This window comes from Megachile rotundata, chromosome 4 (assembly GCF_050947335.1).
Source record: "Megachile rotundata isolate GNS110a chromosome 4, iyMegRotu1, whole genome shotgun sequence".
In the NCBI taxonomy this organism is placed as follows: domain Eukaryota; kingdom Metazoa; phylum Arthropoda; class Insecta; order Hymenoptera; family Megachilidae; genus Megachile; species Megachile rotundata.
In genome coordinates this window covers 18,474,983-18,502,064 of record NC_134986.1, presented here as the reverse complement: position 1 = coordinate 18,502,064, position 27,082 = coordinate 18,474,983, and the positions used below count along the sequence as shown (strand labels likewise).

The 27,082-nt window shown below is 40.5% G+C and overlaps 1 protein-coding gene across 12 annotated transcripts in view; it reads right to left on the bottom strand.

Moving 5' to 3' along the window:
- Nucleotides 1–27,082, bottom strand: part of LOC100878167 (RNA-binding Fox protein 1) — a 341,805-nt gene that overhangs the window by 106,305 nt on the left and 208,418 nt on the right. For all 12 annotated transcript variants that reach the window (XM_076530956.1, XM_076530957.1, XM_076530955.1 and 9 more), the window contains 3 exons: nucleotides 15,161–15,448; nucleotides 5,601–5,864; nucleotides 4,206–4,259 (listed from right to left, as the gene is read on the bottom strand). In XM_076530956.1, coding sequence (XP_076387071.1) covers nucleotides 4,206–4,259; nucleotides 5,601–5,864; nucleotides 15,161–15,445 — 603 coding nt within the window. In that variant the 5' untranslated portion in view covers nucleotides 15,446–15,448. The remainder of the gene's footprint in view (nucleotides 1–4,205; nucleotides 4,260–5,600; nucleotides 5,865–15,160; nucleotides 15,449–27,082) is intronic.

The following is a 27,082-nucleotide window of genomic DNA, read 5'->3' as shown; positions in this document are numbered from 1 at the left end:
CAGATGGAAAATATTTTCAAAGTTTTACGAGCACTGCCGCCAGCTTATACCGTATAGCACGTTAACAACCGCAAACTTCCTGAAATCTGTCGTAATTTTATTCTTGAGGGCAAGAATCATCGATCCGTAAAAAGTTACTTTTCTTTGGGTGACAATAGTTGTGTTAAATATTTCAAACATGACTGTGAAGTATTTTCAATGAATTTTGTAAAATATATCACTATTAACAAAGTATGAAATTTGTACAAAAAAAATGATTGAAAGTTAAATTTTTACTGTAATGAATTTGTTAAATTATTAACAAAATACGAAATTTATATAAAAAATATGATGTAAAGTTATACATATAGAAAATATTGTTATATTTGTCAGCACTGGATTTTTCAAATTATTAACAAAATACGAAATCTATACAAAAATACAATTGAAAGTTATACAGAAGACATTGTTAAAGTCTGCACTGAATTCATCAAATTGTACAGAAAATTTTGCCTTTCTACTTTAGATGATTTATTAATACTTGAATTGTAAAAACGAACTGTGTGCTCTTAACAGATAAAGTATATCGAAAAAGTTTACATACTTTGATAAAATATATTAAAGTATGTAAAGTATATAAAACATATCAAAGTACGTAAAGTATATAAAATATATCAAAGTATGTAAAGTATATAAAACATATCAAAGTACGTAAAGTATATAAAATATATCAAAGTACGTAAAATATATCGAAGTGAATGATTTTGAAGAAGAAAACAGCAACAGTTTGGTAAAATTTCCGGACAAAGTGTTAACGAGCAATATAACGAGGGCCAGCTGCGCCCGCAGCTGTCTATATGGCAGAATGTATACTGGAAGCGGAGATGAGATCGCATCGAGAATTGTCGCAACGAGGAAACGAAATACTGCTGGAAATCCGTGATGGACGAGCAGCTGAGATTGCTTTCCTGCAAGTGGAGCATGGACACTCCTTAGTCAGCTCTGCAAGACAGTATTTCTCGTGCGTACATTTTTCTGCGGCCAACAGTTTCGTCCGACAGGTGATAAAGAGGGTACTTACACTCCGATATTCCGGCTGGAGACTTTTTTCCTTCATTACGGGCCAATAATTTCTGTTTCCCTTTGATTTATATTCTTAAAATGATATCGAGATCGGTTACATTCTTCTCTATTCATTTTATCTCCAAGGAAAAATATTTTCTTTCAGAAAAATATTTTTGAGCTCCACGAAAAATATCTACATTTTCTGTGTTGGAAATATTCCCTCATTGAGGAAATAGTGTTCACATTTCTCCGTCATTTGCATCTCCTATTCCGTTTATTTTACCAGCTCGTATTTTTTATTCATGAATGATCATCGAATCGAATTTAATATTTTATTGCCGAGTAAAATTATCCAGCCATAAATGATTTATAACTTATTGACAAAAATTTCCTGACCGACTCGAATTACAAGAGTAAACACCAGAGTTTTAATTGTGGTAAAAATGATCTCCCGAGAAAAATAGCGTGGAGAGGGGTGAACGAGGAGTTTGAAATGCAAATAGGTTTCAATATGGATGACAGCGGTCTGGATAAGATCCGCAGTAATACATCGTGCCGACAGCCGGCATCCGGTGAGCTTGCATATTCAGCGTCTTTGCGTCAAGCACACTCAAGTGCACTTCATCAAGCTTCCCTGGTACCAGTAACCCAATAGCATCGTCTGCTGACGACGTCACGCACGCTCGTCCATTGTCCAGTCCACGATGATCGAACTTCAATCCTTCTCGACTAATTTACCGGCTACGAGTGATCTATCAATTATTTGGCCCAGACGTTTTCGAGATTCTTCAAACCTCAATGCGTTCCATTTCATGATGCGAAATTCAATGCGCGTTCTATTGCGATTCCGATATTGCGGTTCCAATGTGATATTTTCTATTTAACTCGTATTTAACTTGACTTTTGATTAAGGATCTCTAAATGTAGACAACATTTTAATTTTCAATGATCCTCAGATTGGAAGAATTAGCTGACTGTGACTTGTTCAAACAATTTGGGGTTGAAGATATTAATTCATATTTTCAATTGATTTTTGATGAAGGATCTCTGAATGTACCCAACATTTTAATTTTTAGTGGTCTTCAGATTATAAGAATTAGCTAACTGTGACTTGTTCAAACAATTTGAGGTTGAGGATAATAATTCATATTTTCAATTGATTTTTCATAAAGGATCTCTGGATGCATCTAATATTTTCATTTTTAGTGGTCCTCAGGTTGGAAGAATTAGCTAACTGTGACTTGTTCAAACAATTTGAGGTTGAGGATAATAATTCATATTTTCAATTGATTTTTCATGAAGGATCTCTGGATGCATCTAATATTTTCATTTTTAATGGTCCTCAAGTTGTAAGAATTAGCTAACTGTGATTGGACCAAACAATTTGAGGTTGAAGATGTTAATTCATATTTTCAATTGATTTTTGATGAAGGATCTCTGGATGCATCTAATATTTTCATTTTTAGTGGTCCTCAGGTTGTAAGAATTAGCTGACTGTGACTTATCCAAACAATTTGAGGTTGAGGGTATTAATTCATATTTTCAATTGATTTTTCATAAAGGATCTCTGGATGCATCTAATATTTTCATTTTTAGTGATCCTCAGATTATAAGAATTAGCTAAGTGTGACGTGGACAAACAATTACAGGTTGAAGATGTTAATTCACATTTTCAATTGAATTTTCATAAAGGATCTCTGGATGCATCTAATATTTTCATTTTTAGTGGTCCTCAGGTTGTAAGAATTAGCTGACTGTGACTTGTCGAAACAATTTGAAGTTGAAGATATTAATTCATATTTTCAATTGAAATTTCATGAAGAACCTCCGAATATACCTAACATTTTAATTTTCAGTATTCATCAGGTTGTAGCAATAAGCTAACTGTAACATGTCCAAACAATTTGAGGTTGAGGGTATTAACTCATATTTTTAATTGAAATCTGAACAAGAATCTCTGAATGTACCCAACATTTTAATTCTCACTGGTCCTCAGGTTGTAGAAGTAATTAGCTAACTGTGACCAGATCTGTGTCCACAAAATTGAAAGTCGGAGATTGACTAATTCAATACGCGTTGTATTTGCAACAAGTTTGTATTGCAATCATGTAATATATCTCATAGAACACATTGGTGTAAGTATCTTCCAAGATATACTGCTCTACTTAAATTTGGAAATTTGTCAAAGGTAAAATTTGAAAATGTCCAAGTCATTTGAAACCCTCTGAATATTTAATCTGAGGAATAGAACCTCATGAATTTGTAAATTTCTAAATACAGAAGGCTTGGAAATTTGCAAGGCTTGGAAATTCGTGAGTTATGAAATTTGAGAGCACATGAATTTGTAAAGTGACTTCCTAGATGTATCCATACGTTCATGAATTTAAATTTCTAAATCTGTAATTTGCTGATTTGAAAATTGAACCCTCCTCGCATCTCCTAACTGTGTGACAGTAAAGTCACACATGAAAATCTCCATATACCCTAACAACGTGAGATTTCCAACTCACGATCTAGCATGTTTTGATATCTATAACAGACCCAGTCAAAAATGTTCAACAAGAAAGAATGAATTTCGACAATGGCACAGCACTTCAATACTCTCGGTACGAATCTACGCGACTTTCGTTGGCATCGCGCTGCAAAAGAAGGTGTACCGAGCGGATGCAACGTCACGACCCAGTTTTCTCGTCCTTGTACATCCTCGGATAAACATCGCATCCTCCGTGGTCGAAATGGAATTTCATCGTTAGAGAAGGCACCCGTTGCATCCGTTCGGCGAATGATTACGACCTCGAGATCTCCTCGTGGCCAGGACACGTCTGAACTTTTTTGATAAGTTGCGCGGTCACGCGTTCGGGGAAGAAAAATCGAGTCACGTTCGAGTTACGAAATCTTCGCGATGATTGCGAGCATCGTTTGAGTGGCGGAACGGGGGTGAAAATTGTGAAAGTTATCGAGGAACTAATGGCCGAAAAGTTCGTACCTTGTTTTTGGATGAGGGAAGTTGTCGCGATTACGTGTTGGAATCGAAGAGAATAGGAATCGCGAAGCTTGATCCTGGCGACGAGGATTCTGTGGTGCGGCTTAAATCTAACTGTATCGTAGTTAGGGGTGGGTTGACAGGGGTGGCTCGCGGCCTAAGGTCGACTTCAGCTTACCTTGCTTCCCCTTTCGTTAAATATGATTTCCACGTCGAGGATTGGCCCGAATTGCTGGAATACAGAAAGCAACGTTGTCTCGAGAATATTTCACTTGCCGTGGGGGTTGGAAAAAGAATGCACTTGAATAATTTCCTCTCATTACTACTTTTTCTCTACCATTTCCTTAATTTATCTCCGTTCATCATTGACGTATAATTGACACTCTAACAAGCTTTGAACTTAAACAACTTTTCTGTACATCTCTTAAAACCACCAAAAAAAGTACAATCTTGACGATGCTTTAAATTATTTAACCATAAAGCAGAAACATTATGTACCATAAAAAAAATTCATCGACGTTCATCATTGACTGAACTGACATTCTTACAAGCTTTGGACTTAAACAACTTTTCTGTACATCTCTTAAAACCACCAAAACAGGTACAATCTTGACGATGCTTTAAATTATTTAACCGTAAAGGAGAAACATTATGCACCATAAAAATTCATCGACGTTTATCATTGAAGTATAATTGACATTCTTACAAGCTTTGGATTTAAACAACTTTTCTGTACATCTCTTAAAACCACCAAAAAAGTACAATCTTGACGATGCTTTAAATTATTTAACCGTAAAGCAGAAACATTGTGCACCATAACAATTCATCGACGTTCATCATTGAAGTATAATTGACATTCTTACAAGCTTTGAATTTAAACAACATTTTTGTACATCTCTTAAAATCACCACCGAAACAGGTACAATATTGATGATGCTTTAAATTTTTTTCCTCCCATTACACAGCCATTACTATTTCTTCTCTGTTATTTCCTTAATTTATCTCCTTTCATCATTGACGTATAATTGACACTCTAACAAGCTTTGAATTTAAACAATTTTTCTGTACATCTCTTAAAACCACTGAAACAGGTACAATCTTGACGATGCTTTATATTATTTAACCGTAAAGCAGAAACATTGTGCACCATAAAAATTCATCGACGTTCATCATTGAAGTATAATTGACATTCTTACAAACTTCGAATTTAAACAACATTTTTGTACATCTCTTAAAACCACCAAAACAGGTAAAATCCCAACGATGCTTTATATTATTTAACCATAAAGAAACATTATGTACCATAAAAATTTCCCGACACTAAATTTTACGACGTCCATAAATTTTACGACGGTTTACCTGAAAAATTCTAGCGAGATTTCAAATTCATTCTTTTACCAACCCCAGTAGAGTGCAAACCGCAACAATTTATCAGCGACATCGAATTCGTACCAAACTACCAGCACAAATTGATTCAAACAACAATCTACATCATCAAGCGACAAATAGTTACTAGTCAAGTGTAATCTGGTGCTCGTCAAACGAATGAGAAGGCGAACTAAGAGTTACTTACCCCAAACATTGCCCTGAGATCAGGGTCTCGGAAACGGAAAGGTATATTGCTGACGTGAAGGCGCTTTGGTTGACCTTTCAGGTCGGTGCCCTGTGTCGCGGTCGCTGGTGTGGTGGCACCGGATGTGACAGGTACCAAAGCGTTGCCTTCGACGGCACCTTCGGGGTTGCTCTCGTTTCCGGCTTGCGTTGGAGCCGGTTGCTGACCACCGCCACCTGCAGCTGCAGCCGCTGCAGCTGCTACTGCTGCCTGAAACACCTCCGACTATCTCCACGATTAGACACTGACATTTATCCTATAGTTACCTCTTGCACTCTAAGGGACTTTCATCACTGATCGCGAATTTCAGTATTTTTAGTTGAAAGGGGTGAAATTTGAAATTATTCGAGTGTTGCTTGTTTCACTATTGCTTGTTTCACTGTGTTCATTCATCAGATGTGTGATACTATAGGTTTGGGGTAGGTTAAGCAGTTGAAATAATTTATTTGAAACTTTTGTATTGAACAGATCACTTCTCAAGTGCAGAATGTTTATTCATCACATGTATAATAATATAAGTTTGGTGTAGGTTAAGCAGTTAGAAAATATTTATTTGAAATTTTTGTATTGACTAGAAGGTCACCTTTTGAGTGCAGAAGGTTGAGTTTCAAATTGAAATTGATATGAGATTGGTCGGTGAAGGAGTCAGTTTCGACAGAATCAGAAAATTTTACTTTCACTACCTTCATGTTTATGTTAAGACTGAAAGAATTATTTGGATGTATGTCACTTTATACTACAAATTTGTTCAACGATAAATTCAAGGTACTTAACTCAGCAACACCTGTGAACAGCGTCATTTTGAATGAACATAAATATGACTTTCAATAAATAACCCAGTTGACATTCATACATTGTATATTGTCTCTCCATATGTTCCCATCTGAATTTTGTAAATATCCCACTGTTTATTTTTTACAATCCGTTACTGGTTTAATGAAATTTGTACCAACCTAGCTTAAAAACGAACTATTATTTATTAACATTAATTAATGTTAATTTGATTAGTTGATGAAGGAAGAGACAACGTAAGATCGTAAGTAGTAGAGACAGTAAGTGGTCGGCCGCAGTCTGACTACATCTGGCTTCTACCACTAACGAGACAAAGTGAACATACACGACGCACAGTCAGACGCAGTCAGCTGAAATTTCTAGCTTTACTACTATCCGCAGAAGGCAGCACCTTCCACTGAACTTTATCAGGCCCGTTTCACGGCCAGACGGCAAAGCTGGTCATCTACCGGAACTAAAGCAATTTCAGCCACGAAGCCGACAGAAGCTTTGTGCGCTATTAATAAACACTTAACGGGACGAGAATATTTGAACTCTCCAGCCACGGGACGCGGTATTCCACGCGATTAATTCGGAAAGCTACGGGGTCTTAACGCGGCTGAGCCTCGTTAACGTTACACCCTCCAAATTTACTTCGCGACCAGACTACTTTCGAGTCTAATGGAATAGGTATGGCCACGAATACGAGAATTGAGCGCCGGTGTCGGGGAGATGTGATGATGGCTTTTTGGGAAAGCTGAGTAGGGCTTGGAGGAAATTTTGAGGTGTGGAGGGGGTGGAGTTTTGGGGGTTTGGAATTTTGGGGGTTTGGAGTTTCGGGGGTTTGGAGTTTCGGGGGTTTGGAGTTTCGGGGGTTTGGAGTTTTGGGGGTTTGGAGTTTCGGGGGTTTGGAGTTTTGGGGGTTTGGAGTTTCGGGGGTTTGGAGTTTCGGGGGTTTGAGAATTTGGGAAGTTTGGAATTTGGAATCTTGGGAATTTGGAACCTTGGAAATTTGGAATCTTGGGAATTTGCAATCTTGGGAATTCGGAATCTTGGGAATTTGCAATCTTGGGAATTCGGAACCTTGGGAATTCGGAACCTTGGGAATTCGGAACATTGGGAATTCGGAACATTGGGAATTTGGGATCTTGGGAATTTGGGATCTTAGGAATTTGGGATCTTGGGAATTTGGAATCTTGGGAATTTGGGATCTTGGGAATTTGGGATCTTGGGAATTTGGAATCTTGGGAATTTGGAATTTTGGGAATTCGGAGTCTTGGGAATTTGCAATCTTGGGAATTCGGAATCTTGGGAATTCGGAATCTTGGTAATTCGGAATCTTGGGAATTCGGAACCTTGGGAATTCGGAATCTTGGGAATTCGGAATCTTGGGAATTCGGAATCTTGGGAATTTGCAATCTTAGAAATTTGCAATCTTAGAAATTTGCAATCTTGGGAATTTGGAATTTTGGAACTTGGGCCTACTATTCCACAATAAACCTCCAAAACTAAAAAACTAAAAAATCATAAAACCACTCCAGAACCTTGAACCTTAAAAACTTCCGACTTCCCTAACACCGAATTCCCAGCAGTCCCCTAAAGCCAGGCTCATTTGAAAACGCAACAATTCAGCGAAATCCCCAGCGAATTTCCATATTCAAAGAGGCGGTAGACACAACGATTCATCGAAACCCGAATGAATTTCTGCGTTCAAAGGTGCGGTAGAGGCGATGAAATTTAGATGGTGTCTGGCCTATAGGAAAAGCTCAGGATAGATCCTGGTCCACGAAAGCTCGCCGTGAGAGACTCACGAATTATTCATCGAGCATCGTCGCTGTCCTCCCGGGTGATACCAGCCGAGATTAGGGCTTGAAGAACGACGTCGATACGCTTCCAGACAAAACACATTCTACGAAGCTTGTTTGGCGGGAGATTAAAACTTTTTCCCCGAGCTTCCGTGACAAAAGGGGCGAGAACGCGACGCAAACTTCATGTGGCTCTCCTTCTTACTTTGCCTAGGATAGACATGCTTTTAACTCTTTTACCAACACTTTTTCACGGAGACGTGCTTCTTTTTTTAAAAACTTTTTATTAGAGGCACTTTCATTTTTTTTGAAGAGGTTATTTAATTTTTATTTAAGGCGATGTTATCTAATTTTTATTTAGGTGGTTAATTTTAGTTAAAGAGGAGGTTATTTAATTGTTGTTGAAGCGGGGGTTGTTTAATTTTGTTGAAGACGAGGGGTTATTTAATTTTTGGTTAAGACGAGGGTGTTATTTAATTTTTAATGAAGGCGATGTTGTTTATTTTTTTTAGGGTGATATTTAATTTTTGTTCTAGAGGAAGGGGTTGTTTAATTTTTGTTCAAGATGAGGGGATTATTTAATTTTTGTTGAAGACGAGGGTGTCATTTAATTTTTATTTAAGACGAGGGTGTCATTTAATTTTTATTTAAGACGAGGGTGTTATTTAATTTTTATTTAAGATGGTATTTAATTTTTGTTAAAAATGAGGGTGTTATTTAATTTTCAGTTAAGATGAGGATGTCATATAATTTTTATTTGAAGATGGTATTTAATTTTTCTTAAAAATGAGGGTGTTATTTAATTTTCATTTAAGATGAGGATGTCATATAATTTTTATTTGAAGATGGTATTTAATTTTTCTTAAAAATGAGGGTGTTATTTAATTTTCATTTAAGATGAGGATGTCATTTAATTTTTATTTGAATATGGTATTTAATTTTTCTTAAAAATGAGGGTGTTATTTAATTTTCATTTAAGATGAGGATGTCATTTAATTTTTATTTGAATATGGTATTTAATTTTTGTTAAAGATGAGGGTGTTATTTAATTTTCATTTAAGATGAGGTTGTCATTTAATTTTTATTTAAGATGCCATTTAATTTTTGTTAAAAACCAGGTTGTCTTTTAATTTTTATTTAAGACGACGTCGATATTTAATGCTTGTTAAAAATGAAGTTGTTATTCAATTTTTGTTTGACAACGATGTTATTGTTTTTACTTTTTAAATTTAAAGAGCAGTATTTTTAGAATGGTTATAATGACTTGTTTTAAAAATTTCATATTATGAAATGATCTCTGGAGACAGAAAAAGTGTTTGATTTAAAAATGAAATTTTAATTAATTCACCTGAAAAAGCTTTTAAACTAAACCTGTTAGTTTCTAACAAACGAGTATTTCGTCGTGGAAAAACAATTTACGAACGCAGCCCGTGCAAAAGACGCAATAAAAGTTCGAATTTCGGGTAATTGAAAAAAATTCGGCATCGAGGAACGCGGAGGAGAAGAAAGGTTGTACACGAAATTTCGCTGTCGATCGAAATACGCGCAAACGAGGTCGATCGCGTTTAATCGAACGAAATTGCGCCGTTTTGACGTTCTTTTTTATTCTTTCTACTTGTGCCCACGCGGGACAATTTCACGATCGTCGAACACTCGTTCCAATTAGAAGAAATTATTCCGATCCGACGAACGACACTCGAACCGTGGTCGAATTTATACGCGAAAAAACGTTTCCCGTCAGAAAATCTATTGTTTCCGGAAATCTCGTCGACAGGATCAATGTTGGCGTTTTCAAGAATTCTTGAATATTTATTCCCCGCTGTTACATCTCGCGACGAGGATTTAACTAATGATCGTGCAAAATTTAAATCTGTTTTCGAGTATGAAATATTTTTAAAAACTGCGCAACACGTGAATTTATTCTGTAAATAATTGTTTCAACAAGTGAATTTATTCTGTAAATAATAATTGCTTCTGCGTGATATTGTACCATTATAAAACTGCAAATGTGCATATTTTAACGATTCTGTTATTTACTACTACATTATTATTCATGCTTCATTACGTTATCAAGTATAATATTTTTATAAAAGTTCATAGAGAGAAAATCTGATACAACTGCATAAAGTAATAAAAGATGACGGTAGAATTTTCTACATCATCATCCAAGTGAAGAACAGTTCCACACTTAAATTCTACGTAAATTGCAGTAACGAATACCCGAACTGTTTTATCTCCATGAAAAATGATTCACGGGAATTAGCAAGTTCTTATTATTCGAGCATAAACGTAGCTCCGCAGCAAGTAAGATGGATCTACCCACATCTTTTTCTACAAACTGCAAGAAATTCAGAGATCCAGAGCTATTAACCCTAGAGAAATGTTTGCAGATTCTCTTCCATTTCCAAGAACCTCGTCTCTCGACATGAACGATAGGAATTTCTCCCTATCCTGGCAGGAATTTATCGTAGCCCTAAACTGCGGATCATTTGTTTCCTCTTCAATTCGTTTAAACGACTGGTCGCAAGAAGACATCGGTTCCAGAGGATTTGCAGAACCTTTACTTTATCCATCATTCTACTATTCGCGGTACCAATCAAAAACTTTTTATTATTACAGAGAAATTGGGGATAAAGGAATGGTATTATTAATTTGTACAATTCGTTCTTAGTCAGATTGTAATTCGAGGCGATTTGGGGCGGAGTAAATTGACGCGTTGTAATTTGGTGGATTCAATTTTGAGAAGTTGTAGTGCGTGCACTGGGGCGTAAGACTGTTGTAATTAGGGGTGGTATGTTTAGATATGATATAATACGACGGGTGGTACTTTGGCGCGCTGGAACTCAACACGTAGGAACTCAACGCGTGCAATTGCAGCGTGCTGGAACTCAACGCGTAGAATTTCGACGCGATGGGAACTCAACGCATAGGATTTCAACGCGTTGGAACTCAACGCGTAGGATTCCAACAGGTTGGAACTCACCGCGTGGAATTTCGGCGCACTGGGAACTCAACGCATGGAATTCTGACGCACTGGGAACTCAACGCATGGAATACTGACGCACTGGGAACTCAACGCATGGAATTCTGACGCGCTGGAACTCAACGCGTGGAATTCTGACGCGCTGGAACTCAACGCGTGGAATTCTGACGCGCTAGGAACTCAACGCATGGGATTCTGACGCGCTGGAACTCAACGCGTGGAATTTCAGCGCACTGGAACTCAACGCGTAGGATTTCAACACGTTGGAACTCAACGCGTGGAATTTCGGCGCGCTGGAACTCAACGCATGGAATTCTGACGCACTGGGAACTCAACGCATGGAATTCTGACGCGCTGGAACTCAACGCGTGGAATTCTGACGCGCTGGAACTCAACGCGTGGAATTCTGACGCGCTGGAACTCAACGCGTGGAATTTTGACGCGCTAGGAACTCAACGCATGGGATTCTGACGCGCTGGAACTCAACGCGTGGAATTTCGGCGCACTGGAACTCAACGCATGGAATTCTGACGCACTGGGAACTCAACGCATGGAATTCTGACGCGCTGGAACTCAACGCATGGAATTCTGACGCGCTGGAATTCAACGCGTGGAATTCTGACGCGCTAGGAATTCAACGCATGGAATTTTGGCGTGCTGGAACTCAACGCGTGGAATTCTGACGCGGTGGGAACTCAACGCATGGAATTCTGATGCGCTGGAACTCAACGCGTGGAATTCTGACGCACTCTAACTACATCGCGTGGAATTCTGACGCACTCTAACTACAATGCGTGAAATTCTAACGCACTCTAACTTGACCCATATTATATCAACGCGCTGCAATACATCGCAATGCTTTCACAGCGGTGCAACTCAACTCGTATCATTCTAACGCACTGCATTCCCCAACAAAACACACAATACCCTCAGCTACAAATTTATTCACCATACTTCGTCCAACCGCACCCTGTCGCGTTATACCCAAGTATTCAAAAACGCCTAAAAAGTTCTATGCGTATCGAAAGCTCATTCGAAAATCGGAATAGTTGGCCACAGTTCGAAAAGTTACGAAAGTTCCGCGGTTCCAGAGTGGAAAGCTCCGAGAGCACGTTGAGCGTAGAATCCACGTTTAAGCTCGAAATCCGCAAAACACTCGAACCACCCTCGAGACAGGACTTTGTATTGGTTAACGAGCGCTGGTCAGCAAAGAACCGAGCCGCAAATGGAAATTTTCGAGACGGGAAAGTTCGCTAGCGGAACGCGCTCGAGTGGCTCGATGAAACTGGATTGTCTGAAGGCTTTTCGTCGTCAAAGAACGACGCGACGATCGCTAGAGTCACCCTTTCAGCGACGGCTTCATAGAGCACAGTCACGATGAAAGGGAACTTTTAATTTGCATTTCTGCACCAAGTAATTCAATTGAAACGCCGGAGAGAACCATCGACGGCTTGACTTCCAATTCACTTCTATACACGCGTTTCTACGGGTTCGCCTTGTTCGAACCTGATTTATCGACTGGATCTCTTTTAAAATAATTCCGATGAAATAATTGACGCGTAATGAGACACATTGTAGCGAATTAATGAAACAAATTCATTCGTTTTATCGCGCCGAGAGGAAATCTGCATAAATTCGAGGTACGAATGAAAACCGACTAGAACGAACCGTGAACGTAGGTTTACGAGCCGTTGACTAACCAGAGCCGCATAATTGACCAAACGGCCGGCGAACAAAGCAACCACCTCGTTCGGAACCACGACATTGTTCGGAACTCTTCACGCTCGGTTCAACCGTGGCTGAAATGCTTCGCATAGTCTCTCTTAGCAGGGTTAATTAGATACAATCGTCCGGTAAACTGGGCTACGACTTTGTTGCCACGACTGATTTGCGATTACTGATAGTATTGTTCGATACGGGTGATCGAAGTCAGCTTGAAATGGGGCTTCACGTGTAATTCATGACGCACCTGGGTTGTGATATTTTTGGGGACGCTTTTTATACTTTGGGGTGAGAGGTTTTGGAGCTTGGAGATCAAGTTTTAAATATTTGTTACGTTTTCTGGGTTTGAAGGTTTGGACACAAGGTTCAATTTGTGGGTTTGAATGACTAGTAGTTGTATAATTGGGAATTCTGTAATTTTGACGCGCTGGAACTCAGCGCGTAGGGTTTCGGAGCACTGGAACTCAACGCGTAGGGTTTCGGCACGCTGGAACTCAACGCGTAGGATTTCAACGCACTCGAACTCAACACGTAGGATTTCAACGCGCTGGAACTCAATGCGTAGGCTTTCGGCGCCCTGGAACTCAACGCGTAGGGTTTCGGCACGCTGGAATTCAGCGCGTAGGGTTTCAGCGCGCTGGAACTCAACGCGTAGGCTTTCGGCGCGTTGGAACTCGACGCGTAGGATCTCAACGCGTAGGGTTTCAGCGCGCTGGAACTCAACGCGTAGGATTTCAACGCACTCGAACTCAACGCGTAGGATTTCAGCGCGCTGGAACTCGACGCGTAGAATTTCAACGCGTTGGAACTCAACGCGTAGGATTTCAGCACGCTGGAACTCGACGCGTAGGATTTCAACGCGTAGGATTTCAGCGCGCTGGAACTCGACGCGTAGGATTTCAACGCGTTGGAACTCAACGCGTAGGATTTCAGCACGCTGGAACTCGACGCGTAGGATTTCAACGCGTTGGAACTCAACGCGTAGGATTTCAGCGCGCTGGAACTCGACGCGTAGAATTTCAACGCGTTGGAACTCAACGCGTAGGATTTCAGCGCGCTGGAACTCAACGCGTAGGGTTCCTGAGTCTCCAAAACTCCAAACCCTTGAAAATTCAAAAGTTCTAAAATCTCAAGCTGCAAGTCTTTCAAGTCCGAAAATTTTAAAGGCCCCAAAATATCCAAAGTTAACTTCTCAAGTCTCTCAGATCTCAAATCTCAAACCCCTAAAAGCCACCAGACATTCTCTGACCGTCAGACATTCGAAATCCTTTAATTAAAAGTTGACAAGTTACGCGAGCTAACGACGGTGACGGCAAGTAACAAGGGTCTTTCGTATCGAGTATCTAGACCCGTCTAGTAAATCGAATCAACGAATGAAATTACTTTAATTAGCGCGGCTAATTAGGCCGCCTTTATGACTCGCGCTAATTACCGCGACGCGACGAGTTATCGCGTGTTCAAACAAATTCAAACTGCTTGCTTGTGAACGAAGTAAAAGGTTTGATCTCGTTCGCTCGTACAGAAAGTTCGGTGTACACGTATATCTTTTTTGGTCTAATAACTGCACGAGCAAGAGATCGATATGTGTACGATAAATTAAATTTGAAGTCCGATAACATGACGTGTATTTCACCGACCAATCTCAGGACAAAAACTGTTTCAATAGATATTTTCGTTTCTTTCGTTTAATCAATTTTTGTATGGGGAATACTGTCAGCTAAACGAGAGTTGGCTGAGATGAATTCGTTGGACAATTGGTATAGGTTGACAGTAACAATTGATCAGAAAAAGCTAAATTCGATTTCAAAAGTGTAGTGGTAGAATTAACAAGAAGGATCACACATCAATTAATCCAAAAAACGTCTTCAAGCTGAGTGAGAGTATAGTCTTCAGACTAGTCTTCACACTAGTCTTCAAGTTAGTGCTAATTGCATACTGCAGTTATTATTATTCAGTGAATATTCCCGCTAATATAAATATACGATACAGATGTTCAAACTGAGGTCTTCAGACTGAGTGAGAGTTTTAGTCTTCAAACTAGTCTTCAAACTAGTCCTATCTGCACACTGCAGTTGTCACTCCTATTCAGTTAAATTTCAAACTGATATAAATATACTATAAAAATGTAGAGACCGAGATCCTCCACATTTCCCCTAGCCAACCCTCTCACCGACAGTAAACGCCAGTCCGAAAATACATTCGGATCGACAAGAAAAAATAAATATTTGGGTGTAACTTACGATAGCCTGTTGATCCACGCCATTTGGAGGCGGGGGTGGACTGAAGCTGGCCGCGGTCGGGGCACCAGGGGCGGTTGGATGTGGGGCACCCGCTGGTGGTGGTACCTGAGGTCCACTAGGTGGAGGCTGCTGGGGTGCACCGCTGTTGTCCTCTTTAACAGGTACAGGTGGTGGTGGTTTTACTTCGCCGGCTGCCCCAGCCGCCCCTACGACACCCGCTACGCCGTTCACCGGCGGGGGGAAGACACCCCCACCGTAGGGCGCAGCCATTCCTGTCTGCACCATGTGCTGTAAGCAAAAAGTCCTTCGTTAGTACAACGAGTCTCAACTTATATTGTTCTTATATTACGTCCTCTGTCCGCAAATATAATCACTAGCTGTTAAAGCGTTTGTATTTAAACTTTGACACATTATGAGAGAAATTTTCGTGTAATTTAAAGAACCACAGCAAGCAACGCGTAGGATTTCAGAGCGCTGGAACTCAACGCGTAGGATTTCGGCGCGCTGGAACTCAACGCGTGGAATTTCGGTGCACGGGAACTCAACGCGTGGAATTTCGGCGCACTGGAACTCAACGTGTAGGATTTCGGCGCGCTAGAACTCAACGCGTGGAATTTCAGCGCGCTGGAACTCAATGTGTGGAATTTCGGCGCACTGGAACTCAACGCGTAGGATTTCGGTGCGCTGGAACTCAACGCGTGGAATTTCGGTGCACGGGAACTCAACGCGTGGAATTTCGGCGCACTGGAACTCAACGCGTAGGATTTCGGTGCGCTGGAACTCAACGCGTGGAATTTCAGCGCGCTGGAACTCAACGCGTAGGATTTCGGTGCGCTGGAACTCAACGCGTGGAATTTCGGTGCACGGGAACTCAACGCGTGGAATTTCGGCGCACTGGAACTCGACGCGTGGAATTTCAACGCGCTGGAACTCAATGTGTGGAATTTCAGCGCACTGGAACTCAACGCGTAGGATTTCGGTGCGCTGGAACTCAACGCGTAGGATTTCGGTGCGCTGGAACTCAACGCGTGGAATTTCAGCGCGCTGGAACTCAACGCGTAGAATTTCGGTGCGTTGGAACTCAACGCGTGGAATTGCAATCCGCTAGAACTCAACGCATGGAATTCTAACGCGCTCTAACATTGACCAAAAGTGTGCTAAAACTAAATTACATTGGAATTACCAAACAGACTCGAATAGAATGTTTCATTATGAAAATCCCGACACAATTCCACGAGAACGCGCTTTGTTGCCGATTAGTTATGTAATAGTTTTCGAGGAATGAAGAGCGTTCCTCTCGGAAATTCATCCTTTGATCGAAACACGCTGCACGAAAAGATCCTTTTGTGGTCCTTTCGTCTGTCTTTCGTAACGTCCTTATTCCAGCTTAAACACGATTCGAATCGATGCGAGAGGCCGGTTCTTACGTAAGCAGGACTCCAGTAAATATTCCACGAGATTGGCGAAAACAGCAACGCAAACTTTGTCTTTTGCATTTTAAATGGGACGAACGAGACGATGATTTGTGCCCGCATGAATTTTTCACGTTTGCTTACGGCAATAAATACGTTAGATAGGCACAGGTATTAAAAGTGGACGATGCCAAACAGGCCGCAAATCATTTTGCGTGTTGCACGCGCACCGATTACCGACATGCTACACTTCTATTTCGTCGGGGAAAAAAGCTTCGAGGAAATGTTCGGGTAATACGTGGGCTGATTAGATTTAGAAATAGTCGATTGAATAACGTTCTGTTTCGGAAGGGGTTACTGGAAAATATTATTCCAAAATTATACGGTTTCAGAAATTATACATTTCAGAGAACCCTTCTCTCAAGGAGAAGGGTAAATGTATTAATAGGTTGTTTACTGTTGTCGATGCTTTCAGCAAGTTGCTTTCAACTGATGTTGAAATATGTTAAAAGTGTGTATACAATATTTGAACAATTTTAAAAGTGGTACCATATCGAACAGCAATAATTTCAAAGATTTTATCAAATGATTCGTAAAATTGAAAGTACACTCTCAGGATGCCGATTAAAATTTTCCAGGCGCTATAGACTCGGCGAAAGGGTTCTAACGAGCTGAAGCAAGGAAAATAAAAATGTGAAGACGTCCGCGCACGAAAACAATGGGCGAAAGAGAAGCTCCCTCGACAGAAAGACGCGCGAAGAATGAAAACCCGTGGAGGATCCGCTGCTTGAAAAGGGTTCCGCGATGAACGCGAAGCGAACGAGCGGATCGAGTAACCTCGAAGAATCATCGTGATTCTTTCCACGTACCTTATCTCCCACGGGAAGAGCGAGTTAATTCACAAAGGAGGTGAAATGAAAGGAGCAGACGTTCCCCGATTCCCCGACCTAATTTCCTTCGTTGGAATATGTCATTGGGTTAGCTAGTTTCTCGGTCAGACTATTGTTACAGGAAAATCTGTCTATATGAAATTGTTGAAGGCTATAGAGGAAAGTTGACGGTGTGGAAAGAATTCTTTGGTAAATAATGTAACTGAAATCAGCGCGTCGAAACTCTACGCATTGAGTTACGACGCGCCGTGACTCCGAGCGTTGAATTCCAGCGCGCCGAAATCCTACGCGTTGAGTTCTAGCGCGTCGAAATTCTACGCGTTGAGTTCCGATGCGCTGAAATTCTACGCGTTGAGTTCCAGCGCATCGAAATCCTACGCGTTGAGTTCCAGCGCGCCGAAATTCCACGCGCTGAAATTCTACGCGTTGAGTTCCAGCGCGTCAAAATTCTACGCGTTGAGTTCCAACGCGCCGTGACTCCAAGCGTTGAGTTCCAGCGCGCCGAAATTCCACGCGTTGAGTTCCAATGCGCTGAAATCCTACGCGTTGAGTTCCAGCGCACCGAAATCCTACGCGTTGAATTCCAGCGCGCTGAAATTCTGCGCATTGAGTTCCAGTGCGCTGGAATCCTACGCTTTGAGTTCCAATGTGCCGTGACTCCAAGCGTTGAGTTCCAGTGCGCCGAAATCCTACGCGTTGCATATAGCACGCTATGTGTAACACTATGTTACATTATGTCCTCATTTAGAAAATCTATAAAGTCTCTTCTGAATCTCCGAATTCAGAAATGTCAAATAATATCAAAACTCGAAGAGAGAAGTCAAAGAACTTCTGCACGACACAACTTCCCATGAATTTATGGCGAACAAAAAGCGCATAAATGTCCGACAAACGTCTCGATTTTAATACTCGTCCTTGAATTTAATTACACTATCTGCAAGCACGATAAAAGGAAGTTTTTTATCGAGAGGATCGTCGTCCGTTAACGACGTCTTTTTATCGCGCTCCACGTTGCGAAGAGGTCTAAGGAAAGAGACCGATTTCCCAAGAGAACAAGCAGAAAATCCATTGAACGTCATCAAGACGACAGCGAACGAACGATCGTCCGTTGCTCCAGATAGACCATTCTCGTCACCGGTGGATAGTTTTAGGAGTAAACTCCAAGAGAATCATACCGCCCCTTTAACAAGAACCTCCACTGTTCCGTGTTGTCTAGCTTTGAAACTAACCGACGTACAAGGGACCATTCAGAGCATGCTTCCCCTTCGAGAGCACCAGACCATGGAGTCCCTGGGTTGCCTCTTATGGCGGCTGCTCGCGAAAGGGAAAAACCAACGGGAATTTAAGGACTGACGCGCTTGTCTCCATAACGTCATTTAAATTATCACACATTTACTGTTCCGACATTTAGAGGCTTTGCAAATAGCTTACAATGTTGGGAAATACTTTGAGATGTTTTATAACAAATCTGCAATTTTTGAAAAATATTCTGAGATGTTTTATAATAATTTTGTAATGCTTGAAAAATATTCTGAGATGTTTGATAACAATTCTGCAGTGTCTTAAAAATATTCTGAGACATTTAATAATAATTCTGCAATGTTTGAAAAATATTCTGAAATGTTTGACAAATATTCCAATATGTTTAACAACAATTCTGCAATGTTTGAAAAATAATTTATATCTGAAAATTATTCTCTGCCTGAAAAAAATTCTGATATGTCTGATAACAATTCTGCAATGGTTCAAAAATATTCTGATATGTTTGACAACATTCCAGCAACGTTTAAAACATAATCAGAAACGTTTGAAGAACAGTCTACAACACATTCGGAGAAGAGAAATTGAAAACGCGTGAACAGATTTATTGGATTACCCGAAGGGATTATTAATTGAAAGGATATTGAAATTAAAATGAAAACTAAATCCAGTGTAAAGAGGTGAAGTGTCGTTAATTAATATCTGCGAGGAACGATTGATTTTCCCACTCGATGGGTTCATTATCGACCAGCGTAGATAAGGTAGGGAAGCTGGTGATCGATCGAGGCAGCACCATGTTTGGCAGTATGGCAAACTAACGCAGATGGGCTGGCTATGGTAATTCACGTTACGATTGTCACAGAAAAAAGGAGAGTAAAGGCTTGGTAGTCGCTTATCCTTGACAAGTAATAGTATATTAATCTTCAACGATGTAATGGGATTATCTTATTTCTTCCGAGCTAAGGTTCATTGTGGGATTATACAGAAAATGACAAATGAGTGTAATGAACTTAAGTCAATCTTCAAACTTTTCAACTTTAGTAACTTTTCAAAGATTCAATTTCCAAATTCAGAAGTTTGAAATCATCGAAAAAGTTTAATTTTGGAATTACAGAATTTGATCTACAGTTCCAATCTGTCTCTGTTTCCACATCTCTCAATTCAGTTTTTGTTAAATTAATTCAGTGTGATTTTATATTGGAGTAATTTTACCATATCTGAAAGGTTAGATCCTATACAATAAATTGATTGATTAATTTTTTATATGAGCCTCAACTGCTATGACCATTGGCCCTATACAATAAAGGATCCTCAAAATTACAAACATACGATTACATATATAAATATATACAATAAAAGTCGCAGTTAAAACACATCTGGACCGATAATTCAAACAGCTATCTGAACCCGAGTACCCGAAGTTAGTTCAAGTACTCGAATATTGTGTATGATACGCAATAATTTGCAGGTAGCCAAGCAGCTATGTTTCTCATTTCCGTCACATACAATATACCAGCTATCCAGCAATAATACAGCAACGTTGCTCCCTTCGTACCGCAGCTTATTAAACCGTTCCGCATCCGCAACCGCACCAATCACGCGCACAAACGTGTCACATGTTCGAAACGCGTTGGGACACTTACGACCCGGGTTGAATAAGGAGCAATCGTAGAAACTGAGCCTGCACTGAAATTCCTGAACAAATTCGTATTGTTTCTGACCGCGGTTAATTTACTCAACGTTACATTGTCGAGGGATTTAAGTGCGCGGCCATTTTTGTTAATGTCTGCCTTCGTAATTGGATGATCGCGACACGAATAATGGAAGCGACATGAGTGACGCGTAATCACTGCTTTGAATTGCAATTAACGAATGCAGTGCGGTAGATTAAAGGTGGCTAGAAGGGATAGGTTAATTATGCGTTATCGCTCGGAAGACACGTGAGCGTAATATGACGGCCAGCAAAAAATAGCCTCGACTTTAATTTCAATTTCCTGAAGTTTGTTTGATGCACACTTTACGTGAGAATTATTCATCAAAAGTGGACAGCGGAATATCTTGCGACTATATTTTAATTAATTCTGGTGTTGGAGATTTTATATAATACTTTGTTAGATGCAATATGTTGCGTATAATATGCACTCAAGTATATAGTAAAACAATACATTCGAACGCCAGACTGTTAGAACTCAACGCGTAAGATTTCGACGCGCTGGGAACTCAACGCATGGAATTCTGACGCGCTGGAACTCAACGCATGGAATTGCAGAGCTCTGGAACTCAACGTGTAGAATATCGGCGCGCTGGGAACTCCACGCATGGAATTCTGGCGCGCTGGGAACTCAACGCATGAAATTCTGACGCGCTGGAACTCAACGCATGGAATTCTGACGCGTTAGGAACTCCACGCATGGAATTCTGACGCGCTGGGAACTTAACGCATGCAATTCCAACGCGCTGGGAACTCAACGCATGCAATTCCAACGCGCTGGGAACTCAACGCATGGAATTCCAACGCGCTGGAACTCAACGCATGGAATTCCGACGCGCTGGAACTCAACGCTTGGAATTGCAGCGCGCTGAAACTCAATGCGTAGAATTTCAGCGCGCTGGAACTCAACGCATGGAATTGCAACGCGCTGGAACTCAACGCATGGAATTCCGACGCGCTGGAACTCAACGCATGGAATTCTGACGCGTTAGGAACTCCACGCATGGAATTCTGACGCGCTGGGAACTCAACGCATGGAATTCCAACGCGCTGGGAGCTCAACGCATGGAATTCCAACGCGCTGGAACTCAACGCATGGAATTGCAGCGCGCTGGAACTCAACGCATCTTTTCAATCAAGGTTATTTACAAGATTTATGTCAAAATAACAGCAATAATTACAGCTATGACTTATAGACGCAATTAGTATCACAAAGCTATAAACCATCGCCTTATGAACTCAATCGTAGTCCATAAACGGAGAAATGTCCGAAGAATCTAAACTTTCCACGTTCCAGTAACTTAATCATCGAGCTTCCAGCTTTGCCAATGTCAACACACTAGGTTAAGCCATCGAACGAGGACTATCCACGAACGATAAAGTCTTGAAACGCGTTACCCTTCCCCGGTGCTTTCGATGTTTTGACGCCAGCAAACCGACCACCCCGCCAAGAATAAACCTGGAATCAATAGTGGACGAGCGGTAGGAACGACAGGGACAGAGAGTCAAGGGTGGAGACACGTAGGGACGAGAAGGCGAGGACAAGGGATGGAAACGGGCATCAGTGGCAGGATACCTAAACCGCTTATTGTCTGAGCCGCTTAATCCGTGGATGAAAATGAGCGAGCAATTATGAGCGCAATACGCGCGAACGGAAACTGCACGATAAGCAAGAGAGTCTGAAATGTTCGGAAGACCCGTGTTCCGATAACGAAGCAGCATCGTAAGGTTAGGTACGTGACAACTTCGGGCATATTCGATGGCTGATTCCCTGATTTATGGAGATTCACAGATTCAACTATAGCGATTCTTATTATAGCTAGAATGTTGTGATTAAATTAAAATGGTTCTAAATAGGAAAGATCGATATGTAACGTTTTGGATATGTAGATACGGTGACTGATCTTGTCTTCAAATTTCCGGGTTGTAGATTGAAATACCTTTGGGTTAAGCATGTCCTCAAATACCTAATGTGCTAGTAGCTATCTACGAATGCCACATCTGTAGCTTCCAAGTACCTGATTAGTATGTCAAATATTAATTTCGCATGCAGCTCGAATACCATGCTATACCTCGAAACACCTAAACCCTAGCTGTCTCTTCAAATATCTATCACTTCAAATATCTACCTCTGACTGTGTCTTCAAATACTAATTCACAGGTAGATGTTGCTCGTGACGCCTAATTCCAGACAACCACAAATACCTAATCACCACATAATTCCCACAGCTATCTACTCCACAGACAGCCTTCAAACAATTAAATCAGATTTCATAGCTTCTAGTGACCGAATTATAATGATCGTAACTACAACGCGTAGAATTTTAGCGTGTTGGAACTCAATGTGTGGAATTGCAGAGCGCTGGAACTTAACGCGTAGGATTTCAGCGCACTGGAACTCAACGCGTGGAATTGCAGCGCGTTGGAACTCAACGCATAGGTTTTCGACGCGCTGGAACACAACGCGTGGAATTTCAACGCATAGGATTTCGGTGCGCTGGAACTCAACGCGTGGAATTGCAGTGCGTTGGAACTCAACGCATAGGTTTCCGACGCGCTGGAACTCAACACATAGGATTTCGGTGCGCTGGAACTCAACGCATGGAATTTCAGCGCACTGGAACTCAACACATAGGATTTCGGTGCGCTGGAACTCAACGCATGGAATTTCAGCGCACTGGAACTCAACGCATAGGATTTCGGTGCGCTGGAACTCAACGCATGGAATTTCAGCGCACTGGAACTCAACGCATATGATTTCGGTGCGCTGGAACTCCACGCGTGGAACTTCGGCGCGCTGGAACTCAATGCGTAGGACTGCAGAGCGCTGGAACTCAACTCGTGAAATTTCGGTGCGCTGGGAACTCAATGCGCAGAATTTAGGTGCGCTGGGAACTCAACGCGTAGGATTTCGGTGCGCTGGAACTCCACGCGTGGAACTTCGACGCGCTGGAACTCAACGCATAAAAGCTTTCGACGCGCTGGAACTCAACGCGTGGAATTTCAGCGCACTGGAACTCAACGCGTGGAATTTCAGTGCACTGGAACTCAACGCATAGGATTTCAGTGCTCTAGAACTCAACGCGTGGCCAAATATTACAATAATCTTCATCTACCCAAAAGTGTCAGACGTACCAAGTTTAATTCTAATGACCGAAACTTTTAGAAAGGGAAAGGTAGTTTTCACAGAATACCCAAGTAGCCGACACGCATGATAGACACGTAGGTCTAACTCCGTATTTGACTATGTGAGGACGTACCGCGTCGCATATAAATCATTAGGCATTCGGTCACTAACAGGCGGCGTTATTTCATGAAGGCGTTCGTCGCGAACAACGGATTCAAGAATGACGACATCGAGAGGAAGAGGCTCTTCTAACCTCGGGAATAAGCGCAATTCTTCTGGCGCAATCGTCGACCTATCGTGGATTCCTCGTCCAAAGCGACGTTTATTAGACGGCGAAATAAATTACCGGCTCGACGATTGCAACGAGCTGCAATTCCGTCATATTATTCAATGGTCGAATCGTGTTCTCGAATTCGTTCCGATTGTGAGAGCTGAGATTCATCGTGGGTTTCGATGCTGAAACGATTCGATCTTGTTTGGCGTGTGCGATCGTACCGGTTCAAATTTAGAGACATCTCTTCGTTTGTCTAGGAAGAATTTACAGCGAGAAGCTCAATGAAGCGCGTTTTATAAAGCTCTCGACAGATGGCGGTAGAGGACGTGTAGCGTTTCATTGAAGAATTGAGGAGCTAAAATGGTCAATGATGTAAATGCTAGAGGAGAAACAAAGGGAAATTGCTTCGATAAGAAAGAATAAGATTGCTAGATTATTAATGATAGGTTGGAATGTACGATTGGCTATGTATTATACATATGATACTATACAGACTATGTACTACACGTATGATACATATGATACTACACAGACTATGTACTACACGTATGATACATATGATACTACACAGACTATGTACTACACATATGATACATATGATACTACACAGACTATGTACTACACATATGATACATATGATACTACACAGACTATGTACTACACATATGATACATATGAAATTATACAGACTATGTACTGCGCATATGATACATATGAAATTATACAGACTATGTACTACACATATGACACATATGATACTACACAGACTATGAACTATACATATGACACATATGATACTACACAGACTATGTACTGCACATATCATACATATGACTATGGAATATATAAACTATAAAAAAATGATAACATAACTCATATGTGATTATAACAAAAATAATATCAGTGTAAGAGTAATAAGAAATCAGTAGAGAAGGGATGACGATGTCTCCATTTTTGAACAAAGACTAAGAGCGTCCTAAGAGCGGAGTTATTAATATTAATATAGAGTCAGTAATTCGAACATGAAGTACCTATATATCAAGCGATTTATTTTCCTTCTAAATGTTGAAAGTCCATAGTGTCCAAGTGATAAACGATGTAAGTGCCAAAATGACCAGACATCATTTACCATTTAAATTAGCCAGGTTCTCAAAACTTTTAGCGTAACCGTATTTCAAAATGTTTCTAAAAATCCCCGCGGTCAACAAAACAAAGTGTGACACCTTTGGCCAAGAAAATTCCTCGTACGAAATGACCGGCGAAAGAAGTGCGTTAAAAAAAAGAAATTTAGTAACCGTTCGAGTAATTCTTTTCCGTGGAACGCGATTCGAGAGCGTTTTCATTCTCCTTTATCCCTCGTTTCCTCCCTCGTCTCTCTTCCTCGTTCCACGGTTCGCTCGCTCACCAAGTTAAATACTCTAATTCGTATTAATGGATGGCCCGCTGCCAGTGGAACGTTTCTAAAGGGGCTCTTCCCAAGCTGCGAGCCAGAATGGACGCGTTCACAGAGTACGTTCACACCAATTGACCAGCCTTTACCGACAGTTACTGGCTGGATACGTGGGATCTCGACCGAGGGGGAAGATTCACGATTTAACGCGGCCCTTTCCGAGTCACCGCTCTCCGGGGACTCCAGAAAATTGTATTTAACGCTCCAGGCCTGCCGTAATCGATAACTCCTTGGGGAGACTGCGGAAAAAGGCTCGAAAAGGACCAACTACTATTTGATCAGTCGGACTACAAAGTCCAGGACTTAGCTGTTTCGGACAGGTTTCATTTCCTCCTTTGGTGTTCGGAAGCTTCTGATTAAGTTAGCAGGGGAATTTCTTAATATCCAACTTTTCTAATCACAGATTCTCCATGTTGGTCGAAAAGGTTTGAGGAGACAATCTTTTGAGAAGAGACTTGACTACAAATTTTATAAAGAGGCTAACCTTCGCAATTGTTTAGTGGGACTTCTCTATGTCTTTTGAAAGATGAACAACATTTATAGCTTTATGAAAATGATATTGTCAAATGACATTGAAAAATTGAACAACATTCATAGCTTCATGAAAATGATATTGTCAAACGATATTGAAAGAATAAACAACATTCAAAGCTTCATAAAAATGATGTTGTCAAATGACATTGAAAGATTGAACAACGTTCATAGCTTTATAAAAATGATATTGTCAAACGACATTGAAGATTGAGCAACATTCATAGCTTTATAAAAATGATATTGTCAAACGACATTGAAGATTGAACAACATTCATAGTTTTATAAAAATGATATTGTCAAACGACATTCAAAGATTGAACAACATTCATAGCTTTATAAAAATGATATTGTCAAACGACATTGAAAGATTGAGCAACATTCATAGCTTTATAAAAATGATATTGTCAAACGACATTGAAGATTGAACAACATTCATAGCTTCATAAAAATGATATTGTCAAACGACATTCAAAGATTGAACAACATTCATAGCTTTATAAAAATAATATTGTCAAACAACATTCAAAGCTTCATAAAAATGATATTGTGAAACGACATTGTCAAATCAGTCATCTTTCGAGCTAGTTTTTAGATACTTAATTTCAGGTGTACAAGTTCTATGAAGTCGCTAATAATTGCACTTATTCCTGAAGTTAAGTGCTTCAAATTAATGTCCATCTCGTGTACTTCATAACTGGCAGTAATCGTATGATACTTCATTCGTGTCTTCACTGATGAAGCATCTATCAACAAGAATCCCACTGCAGCTACAAGTAGCAAGGCACTTCATAATTTATAATTTAGAAGCTTCATAATGAATCTTTATTTTAGGTTTATCATTTGGACCATCACAGAAGTTGTATTTGATTATGTTGAAATCTTTGTTTATCAGCAAATTTTTATACATCAGCAGTTGGACCAAAGTGGACTAACTTTATACAGGTTCTTCATCCTGCATTCTTCAGAACTTCATCCTTCAACCTTCATCTTTTAACCTTCATCCTTCAACTTCATCCTTCAACTTTCATCTTTTAACCTTCATCCTTCAAGCTTCATCCTTCAAACTTCATCCTTCAAACTTCATCCTTCAAACTTCATCCTTCAAACTTCATCCTTCAAACTTCATCCTTCAAGCTTCATCCTACAACTTCATCTTTCAAACTTCATCCTTCAACTTTCATCTTTTAACCTTCATCCTTCAACTTCATCCTTCAACCTTCATCCTTCAACCTTCATCCTACAACTTCATCCCTCAAACTTCATC